This window comes from Heloderma suspectum, chromosome 2 (assembly GCF_057233095.1).
Source record: "Heloderma suspectum isolate Gila_16-S chromosome 2, 16-S_ref, whole genome shotgun sequence".
Taxonomy (NCBI): Eukaryota; Metazoa; Chordata; class Lepidosauria; order Squamata; family Helodermatidae; genus Heloderma; species Heloderma suspectum.
In genome coordinates, this window is record NC_139459.1 from 184,552,010 (window position 1) to 184,562,651 (window position 10,642).

The 10,642-nt window shown below is 45.4% G+C and overlaps 1 protein-coding gene across 2 annotated transcripts in view; it reads left to right on the top strand.

The window, feature by feature from the left end:
- Positions 1–1,178, top strand: part of LOC146353535 (unconventional myosin-Ia-like) — a 72,863-nt gene extending 71,685 nt beyond the window's left edge. For both annotated transcript variants that reach the window (XM_084836691.1, XM_084836692.1), the window contains one exon: positions 735–1,178. In XM_084836691.1, the coding sequence (XP_084692817.1) occupies positions 735–858 (124 nt within the window). In that variant the 3' untranslated portion in view covers positions 859–1,178. The remainder of the gene's footprint in view (positions 1–734) is intronic.
- Positions 1,179–10,642: the final 9,464 nt, after the last annotated feature.

Genomic DNA, 10,642 nt, shown 5'->3' on the forward strand with positions numbered 1-10,642 from the left:
TGTTTAGATGAAGTGCTTATTTTGACACTTTATACCCACATATAATAAATAAACTAATAACTAAATGGAACACTTCAGCAGAAGCAGCTGGCAGAAATCACAGCAATCTGTTCTCCACCAGTGACTGAACGCTGTGTAGCATGTTTGATACCAAAATAACATAGTTCAACCCCCCAGATCCCTTGGTGGTAAGAGGACTGCAAGTTGGCTTCAGTAATGGACCAGTAATGACTCAACAGTGAGACTAAACAAAATGGCAAATTTATTTATTTATTTATTGCATTTATATCCCGCCTTTTTTCCTCTTGCAAGGAACCCAAGGCGGCTTACATTATCCTCCTCCTCTCTGTTTTATCCTCACAACAACAACCCTGTGAGGTAGGTTGGGCTGAGAGGCTGTGACTGGCCCAAAGTCACCCAGTGAGCTTCCATGGCCAAGTGGGGACTAGAACCTGGATCTCCCGGCTCCCAGTCCGTTACTCTCACCACTACACTACCCCAAAGTTCAGCCCCAAGCACTGTTGTAAGCTAAAATGTGCCAATAGGCTGCCACCTTGCAGACAAGTTGTAGCAACATTTTGAGATTTTCCCCATCCTCTGTAATGTATTTCTGATTGAGTGGAGTCCGAAAGTCTGGCCAACACAGGCTTCAGTGCTGCCACACCATCTCTGGGTAAGTTGTTAGAACCAGGACGAATCTTCTTTCAACCTGAGATTTGTTTGGTTTCCTACAGGTTTTTGGTGAAGTTTGAGCAAAGCAGCATCACGGTCAAGGTGATGGCAAGACCTGAGAAGCCGGGCGCAGTGCCCAGCTGCAAGAAGAAAGGCAGCCATCGAATGGAAGTGCTGGTCCACTGAGGCAAAGCTGGACAGGAGGATATGGCTTGTCCAGAGGCAGCTGCATTGGACTCCTGGGGACCCTGGAGATGGGAAGCTGTGACTTTGATTTGGCCCACCTCTAGCTTCACTCCCTCTCGGTCTCTCATCCCACCAGAATCTTTACCCCAGGGACAGCTCTCTGAAATGCATATGTTCAGAAACCAATCAACATGTGCCTGTTTTTCCTTCTGCTAAAGACCCCTGCATTACTGCCGGCATCTTCAAAAATGGCCTCTCTGCTGTAGAAGCCTTGAGTGGAGGATATGGGGAAAGATTCAATAAAACAGCTAAGTGAAATGAAATGCCATGTCTGCTTCATTTAAAGCCTCTTGGCCTACAGAATCTTTTGGAATGCTAAACAATCTCAAGCCTGCCCTCTGTTAAAGGGTGTGCCCATCAGTGGCTCCACTTAGAGTGGGTAAGAAGAGCAGAGACACTGACCTGGTTTGCATGACACGACAGCGCACGGTAGCTTAATTTACCCCTGGGGGGCTGTCACATCACGGCAGGCCATTTTGGGGTGCCATTTTTGCATGGCACCTGGCTCGCTATGGCTTGTTGTGTCATGCAAACCTAAGTGGTAGGGCTTGTTTGAGGGTTAGAACATAAGAACTTAAGAAGAACCCTGCTGGATCAGACCAAGGGTCCATCTGGTCCAGGATTCTGTTCACACAGTGGCCAACCAGCTGTCGACCAGGAACCCACAAGCAGGACACAAGTGCAACAGAACCCTCCCACCCATGATCCCCAGATCCCCAGCAATTGATGTACGTAGGCTCACAGCCTCTGGTACTGGAGGGAGCACATAGCCATCAAGACTAGTAGTCATTGATAGCCTTTTCCTCCAGGAATTTGTCTACTCCCCTTTTAAAGCCATCCAAATTGGTGGCCATCACTACATCTTGTGGTAGCAAATTCCACAGCTTAACTATGCACTGTGTGAAGAAGTACTTCCTTTCATCTGTCCTGAATCTCCCACCAATCAGCTTCATGGGATGACCCCGGGTTCTAGTATTTTGAGAGAAGGAGAAAAATGTATCCCTATCCACATTCTCCACACCCTGCATAATTTTGTACACCTCTACAGACAACCCTCAAACAACCCCTGCTGCCTGAGTCCACACCACACAAGCCACAGCAAGCCAGGGACCCGTGGGCACTCAGCACTGTGGGTAAATTAACCCATGGCGGGGTGTTGTGATATGCAAACAGGCCCACTCCCTCCCTTTCTCAGTTTCTCACATGCAGTGTTTCATCAAACCACTAGTGATTCTAACTTAGGAACACTTATATCTGTGATTATTGTGAGATACAGGAAGTTATAGCAACAGACATCTTAAAAAAAAGAAAAGAAATTAAGGGCGCAATCCTAAGTACATAGGCGGCCGCCTCTGACCTCGGAGGCAGCTGCGTATCCAAAGCAAGGCAGGAGAGCCACGGGGGGGGGGGGGAATCTTTCCCTCCGTGCCTCTCCTGCCTTGCTATTTTTGGCTAGACAGCCATTTTTGGCTGTCTAGCGGTGGGGGGGCTGACTGGGAGAGGAAGCTGCCATACAACACACAGGATGTGTCGTATGCAGAGCTCCACTCTCCCCGCCCTGGAATGCCCCCCAAAATGCCCCCTTGCAGTCGCTCAACGCTCCTCTTGTAGAGTGTGGAGGACAGGACTTCTCCGTGCTGCCTCCAAGGCAGTGGGGGGGGGCAGTTTTCAGGGAACTGACTTTGGAGTGCAGGCTCCGAGGTCAGTTCCCGGAAATAAGCATATCCTATGGCCCTCTAGACGGTGTCTAGTGGCCACAGGATTGCTCTCTAAGTTTGAATGCATATAAAGAGAACGGCTCTGTGAATTTTGCTCCCCGCCCTCTGAAACAACATGCATGGGTGTAGTATCCCATTAATTTTATCTCTCGTGCTGTTTGATGTATGAAAAAATATCTTTTGCCTTGAAGGAGGAATTAGATGGATCTAGGTGGGGAATAGGAGTTGAAATAATAAAACCTCAAAAGGCTAATAAGATACCCAAGACACATCCACACAGTCATTCTGAAGGGGTGTGGAAGTGTGGTGTGACTGATACATTTACAAACCCTGAAGGACATGTGCACAGAGGTGCTCTGGTAAGGGACTGCATATCTCCCTTTTTGTGCTAGGCAGCTCTTACTCTGGATGTCCTCTCTGGATGCGTCTACAAGTATATATACATGCTCAGAGAAACACCCATCTGAGGGACTTTTGAACTTTGGTTGTAGCATGCCTGGGCAGAGGTAACTCGATGATACACACATGACGAGTTCTTTGAAAACAGAGGAATCCTATTTAAAAATTGGTTCAAAAATTGGCCAAATTGCTACACACTCGTACAAATACAGGGGTAGAGGCTACAATTTGTAGATGGAGGTCCTCCAGAAGATAGGACAGGGCTTGAAAGGTATCTTCCCTGAAATCCCATTTGATCCTCCCTGCAGATGGTGGTGGGGTGCTGTGAAACTCCTGAGGTTTCAGCGAAAGGAAAGAAGTCTCTAGAGAGGCTGGCAGGTCATCCACGTGAAAACGAAAAGAGAAACGCTTCTGCGTATTATCCGGATTTTCAGGAAATTGGCTTCGGTTTGTCAGGGGCACACAAAGCAAAAAAATGCGGACTAAACATTATCTTAAAACCCACTTTTTGCAGGTCAAACTGCACTTTAACCTGCCTTACTTTGCGGTTGCATTGGTGGAGTCCTGTTAATAGAAGTGAATGTCATCAACCCTATAGATGCTGCCTAGCCAATGAGAGAGGCTTGCTCCCCACCCCGCTCCATGCTCCACTGCTCAGGGAAGTTTAATGGAAGAGATTGGTAATGTCAGATAGTTTACCCTACACCTCTCCTTCTCGCAACCACCGACTGTGAACCAGCAATATTGAAGCCTGGGGACAGGTGGACAGGTGGGTAGACAGGAGGCACCTAGGTCCTGCATGGAGAGGGATCATTCCACTATTGGGGGGCCACCACCAAGAAGGTCCTTTCCCTTGTTGCTGTCTTTGGAGCTTCCCTCAGAGTAGGCAGATGGAGGAGGACCTTAGATGTTGAGCATAGTGTATGGGTAGGTTCCTCCAGGTGTGATTATGTCACACCTGGAGGAAAATCACTCTGTGCCTGGGGTGTGCATGCATCTCTCCTTGATTGCTGTGCCCAGAGTAATTATGGGGCATGTAACCTAACGCGAAGAGAAAACTCCCTGGAAAAGACCCTGATGCTGGGAAAGATTGAAGGCAAAAGGAGAAGGGGACGGCAGAGGATGAGATGGCTAGATAGCATCACTGATGCAATGAATATGAACTTGAGCACGCTCCGGGAGAGAGCGCAGGACAGGAAGGCCTGGCGTGCTATGGACCATGGGGTCATGAAGAGTCAGACACGACTTAACGACTGAACAACAATCTATTGCTGCCTGATTGCAAAAACTGAACCTGGGTCTCTGACGTAATATCACTGCCCTCAGGGCAACTTGCTAAACGGCCCTGTAATGACTACAAGCTTTGAACTTGCTCATTTTAGGCTGGGTTGCTTAAAGAGAATGCACCATGTTCTGCCAAATACCACATGCTCTGTGCCAAACAGCTTGCCAACACAGCCCAATTGAGAGCAGGAGAATCAATCCTCTCACAAAATAAGTACTTCCTAATTTAAAAGTGTGTGTGGGCTATGATTCTGTTAAATGGAGGCATAATTCCTATGCATTTTCTGTGCTTCTCATTTATTGCTATCATGCTCAATCAATAGTATGAAGGGATACTACTTAAAGGTAGCCTTACAGCAGTGATGGAATAAGGTATAGATACCAAAAATAGCTCAAGAGGGACTATATTGAAAATGCTAGAAGTTTACAGTTACATTAACATAAGAACAGCCCTGCTGGATCAGACCAAAGGCCTGTCTATTCCAGCATTCTGTTCCTACAGATTTTTTTGTCCCCACGTGCATTACTTTACACTCATTGACAATAAAATCAAGAAAGCCAGTGTGGCATAGTGGCTAGACTGTTGGACTGGGAGTTGAGAGATCTGGGTTCTAGTCCCCACTCGACCATGGATGCTCACTGGGTGACTTTGGGCCAGTCACAGACTCTCAGCCCAACCTACCTCACAGGGCTGTTGTTGTGAGGATGAAATGGAGAGGCAGAGGAAGATTATATACACCACCTTGGAATCCTTAAAGAGGAATAAAGGCGGGATACAAATGTAATAAAAATAAATAAATAAATAAATAAATAAATAGCCAGTTAGCATTTTGGTGCCTTTTCACCCAGTTTGGAGAGATCCTTCTGGAGCCATTCACAATCCTTTTTTTAACCAACCTGAATAATTGGGTGTCACCTGCAAATACAGCCACCCCCTAACTCTGTTTGCAATTAATTAATGACATTTACACAGAAAAGTATCTGCCCTCTCACTTTATGCACTTGTTTTCCCCTCAGGTACTACTACTTCACGCAGTGCTTGTTGGTAGTGCCCTGGTCGCTACCCTAGAATTAAGAGATAACTATATGTGCCAGCTTACAGGCAACCATTTAGCAAAGTGGATTCCCAGTCTTCTTTAACCGGATGCCCTCCAGATGTGTTAGATTACAGTTCCTATCACTCCCAGTCAGTGTGGCCAATCTGTAAGGTACTAGGTTACAGAAGGCTGGCTGCGTCACTTTACACTTGTTTATATTCTGCCTCATTTGCCATTTTGGTGCCTATGTACCCAGTTTGGGGAGATCCTCTTGGAGCTCTCCTTGGTTCACTTGGGCTGAATAAGTTTGGTATTCTCTGAAAATTTGTCCACTACTCAACCCAGATTTCAGCTCATTTATGGAAACGTTACAAAACACCAGTCTCACCACATACAGATCTTTTTCTTGCGTCCCTCTGCAAGAACTGCCCTTTTACTATTAACCTCTGCTTCCTTCAACCAGTTATTGATCTGTAAAAAGGACACAAATTTATTGCATTTATAGATCACCTTTCTGCTTTTATGATTTATGATTTTATATTAAAACAAAAACATCAACATTATAAAGGTTTTTCTTTAAAGCTGTGGTACCTCAGGCCATTTAGGGTGCAATCCTATGGGGATAGCAAGAACTGCAGGAGAAGCCCTTTTGAGGACACCATCACTTGCACAGGACCGTTTGTCAGGCTTGCATATGTCGCTTCCAAACTGTGGGACGCTCTTCCTTCACAGTTATAATGGTCTCCATCTCTCCCTGTTTTTGTTCTTAAAGGTGCTAATACACATCATTTTAATCTGGCCTTTAAATTGCTTTTAGTGGTTTTAATGCTGTTTTTAATGTGTGCATTTTTTAATTGTTGATTTTTTTAATGTTTATGGTGTTACTGTTTTATTTTGAGTTCCTGTACACTGCCTTGGTGACTTCTGTAGAAAGGCGGCATCAAAATACATACATATTTCCCCACCTCAGTGGATGTTTTGTGGAAAGTAAAAAAAAAAAAGACAGAAGCAGCAATGGGAAAACATGGGAAGGTTACAAATGGAAGATGATGTTGTCTGGGCCCCCAGTGAAATTCCATGAATGAGGCAGGATAATTGCACAATAAAAGCTTCATCTAGAACCACCTCAAACTATCAAGGAGACAGAATACATTTGTACCACTTGATAATGGCAAAAGATCTGCAATTCCACATAACTAAGAAGATTTTATTGTGCTTGACCCCATGCGGGTGATGGCACTGGCATCTAAGATCAAGGAAGCTCCAGTGGAGACAGGTTAGAATTCCAACGTTTTGGTGGATCAACTTCCCCAAAAAACAAACGCACATATCTCCCACAAATCATCCAGTTCCCCAGCATCACTACAGATTGTGGCAGAAACAATGAAACGATCCCTCAGAAGAGTCGAGGAGTTCCAGCAGAAGTCCATCATTGTGACATATGATTCAGCTATCGTAAAACGTGCACTTATAATAAAAGCAGACACAAGTCCTACGTTTGACAAGTTGCTCATAATGCTTGGTGGATTTCACATCTGATATATTTCAAAGCAGTAGGAAAGTGCGTTGAGGAATCTGGAGACACCCACATCCTGGGAGAGACTGGAGTGCTTGCTGAAGGATCACTGAATGGGCTTGCTAACAGTATCCACTTTAACAGATTTAAAAACAGGTTGGAGAGCCAGTGTGGTGTAGTGGTTTTGAGTGTTGGACTGGGAGTCAGGCGAGCCAGCTTCTACTCCCCACTCGGCCATGGAAGCTCATTGGGTGACTTTTGGCCCATCAGATTCTCAGCCCAACCTACCTCACTGGGTTGTCGTTGTGAGGATAAAATGGAGAGGAGGAAGATTATGTACGTCACCTTGGATTCCTTAAGGAAGAAAAAAGTGGGATCTAAATGTAATAAATAAATAACCAAATAAATAAATAAATAAAAAGGTACACCCTCTCCCAGCTGCAGTTATGACAATCTTACACTTTGGTCCATTCTGTTCCAGTTGCGACATCCAGTTCTGCTCCAACTGGGTCTGGATCTTTGCTAGGCAAACAGAGGGATGAATACAATTTAGCAGGCCAATGGTCAAGCACAGTTTTACCAAGCAACTAAGGGTTTGCCACTGCCTGAAGCACAACCAAAGTCAAAAGCCGGGATATCAATCAAGTAGAAATATCAATCATGGTCCACAAGCAGAGTCGGCAGGAGTCCAGGGGTCAGTAGCACAAAGCCAAGGTCAGGATAACAGGATACCTGAGACTGGAGCTGAAGATAAGGTGCGGTTTCCAGCACCCCTCAAGTTACAACTGAGAGCTGATATAGCTAGAGCTACCAGAACCCCACCCAGGGCTCAGCTGCATCACATTAGAGGCATGTATCAGATGCCTCCTCATGAGGACAGCCCTAATTTTACTTCATTATTACATTTACAGCCCTCTTTTTTCCTCTTGCAAGGAACCCAAGGTGGCATGCATAATCCTCCTCCATTTTATCCTCACAACCCTGTGGGGTAGGTTAGGCTGAGTCAGTGACTGGCCCAAAGTCACCCAGTACACTTCATGGCCAAGTGGGGACTAGAACCCAGATCTCTCAAGTCCCAGTCTAACACTATAACCACTACACCACACTGGCTGTTATAAGTAGTTCTCTTGGGTAAGCTGGGCACCGTCACTGTCACCTGGGCACCGTCCTATCATGAATCTCAAAGCAGCTGACATTTTCGGGATCTATCCAAATGCATCACCCATGAAGGGCCCAGGCCGTCTTGGGTAGTGCCAGGGACTTCTGAAGCGACCTGTTCCCCGGTGCCATCTGGATCTGAAGGTTCTGGCTCTTCCTCTGAGGATGATTTCAGTGGCCACATGGCACATCCCTTCTAAAATAGGTGAGGAACTTTATTGTTTCTGTCAGGGGTGCTGAATCTCTTTCAGCCCAAGGGCCAAGTTCCATTTCAGAGAAGTGCTCAGGGGCTGCATTCCAGCAGTGGGTTGGGCCAAAAGCAAAAGGGGTGGAGCTAAAGACAAAAGGGGCAGGGACAAGAATACCAGCATAACGTTAAAGCTCTTACTGCCACTAACTAAGGCTTAGGAGGGGCATTTCCAGTGTTTAGAATGGAGGGGGAAACCTGCACAAATGCCAAAAAATTAACAAATTATTGGTGGTTATAGAACAGGGGGTGGGGCCAGGGGAAAGGGGGCAGGTCCATCTGGAAAACTCCAGACAGGCAGACTGGGACTCCGGGCCTGTTTCTGCATCCCTGGTTTATGTGGGATGGCTTCAACATTCAGAAAGGAAGATTTGACTGAGGAAGTTCATAGAATCATAGAATAGTAGGGTTGGAAGGGGCCTATGAAACCATCTAGTCCAACCCCCTGCTCAATGCAGGAAGCCTGATTCCCAGGCACTCTCCCATCCAAGGATTAACCAAGGTGGACCCTGCTTAGCTTCTAAGATCAGATAAGATCGGGCACATCCAGCCCTTTATGAATGTCATCAATGCATATTTAATTCCCATTAAGGAAAATGGAGTCAGGCGAGCACGGGAAAATTGCATCATACTAGTTTACTTGCATGGGAGTCATTCATCTGTTTCGCAAGTTTCCCAGAGCAAATATTACCACTTGTTTGTAGATTGCCTTGGACAGATAGATGTTCAGATTGTACTTTGTATTCAATCAACTCAATTATGTGAAATGGCTTGTCCGACTGCAAAACTACATGCTGAACCTCGAGGAGACTCACCTTGATATAACAATTTATTTCAAACAAGGGGCTCTGTCTGTACATTGAACAAGGAACAATATCTCAAGATCTGCAGCTGACATGATATTGGAACAGTCAATGCTAATGCTACAAGTCACCTAACAGCCACCCCATTGCATCCCTTTCCATTTTGGCTTCAACAAGCTTTCTACTATCTTCAGTAGTCACCAATTCAGTATCTGCTGGACAAAAATGGGCACAAAGCTGTTTCATGAGAACAAACGTTTTGAGCAATGTGTACGAAGAACTAGTGCTCTACAAACAGGAAGTTATTACTGCTGAACTGTGACTTACTGACATAAGATCACACAGAGTTGTAAAACATCATTGTAAAAATGGAAGAAAATCTAAATCCATTTGATCCAAACCTCAAACCTTCATAGTTGCTCAGCGGTAGCTCTGGGAGAGTTGCATCAGGCACTACAGCTGATTTCCTACCGAGCATATCCACAAGGGAATGAAGCTTGAGACAACCAACCAATTACAAGGTGTCAAATAAATGCTTGTGAAGGAGCAACATTCAGAAGAAAAAAGGTAGTAGAAAGCTAGTCGAAGACAACATGGAAAGAGATTTTATGAGATTACTCCTGTTCATAGCACAATGGCAGATATGCGTGGCGTGCTGTCATTTGACCTGGCCATCTGCCTCTGGTTTTGTGCCACATAGATACAACCATGCTTTCAATCAATATGTAAGTTTCTCGTGAGGACACTTGAAAGTAGAATTGACGGTCAGCAACCATCTTCTATAGATGGCACTTTGGTTGATGGAATGTCCTATCCTCATGCCCTAGGTGAGCTTCCTCCAACTTTTGGGAGCATCTCGAGACACGTAAAACTGTCTCAGAGGCAGTGATGTACACTCAGTGTTGAGTGTGGGTTGTTGTTGAACCGTGGCTTGTTTGTTGAACCATGGGTTAGCGTATTGTCTGAACATCTGCAGGGTGGCTTGTTAACCGTGCAGTGTGGCTCATTATCTCAAACAAACTGCCTTGAGAACCCATGGTTTGTTGCTGGGTTGTTCAAGGTGGTTAACAAGCCACACTGCACGGTTAACAAGCCACCCTGGCTGCCTTCAGACAACATGATATCCCACAGTTCAACAACCCACGCTCAACCACTGAGTTTGAGTTCGTGTGTTGACAATGTGAATGGCCCCATTGTCTTTGATAGGACAGCTACTCCATCAATCAAAGACCCTGAATGAGACAGAAGAGACCAACATTAGCTGCTGTGGCAATTTCTGAAGTATGCAAGTATAAAATTTCTGGAGTAGAAATGAGTTAACCTCAGAGAGGTTCTGACTCCATTTCTAGCGAAAGCACAGAGGTATGTTTACATCATTCTTAGTCCCCAGGTATTGCACAGAATCCCAAAAGGAAAAGTGGTATGTTTTCTGTACAGTGAATGGAAGTGTGCAATGCAGTGAAGAGAGGTTTGGAATGAATGCACCCATGAAGAGGCAGATTCCCTTGCAATGTCATGTACCTCACCAAGTAACATTTTGTACACCAGTGACACAGATGGGA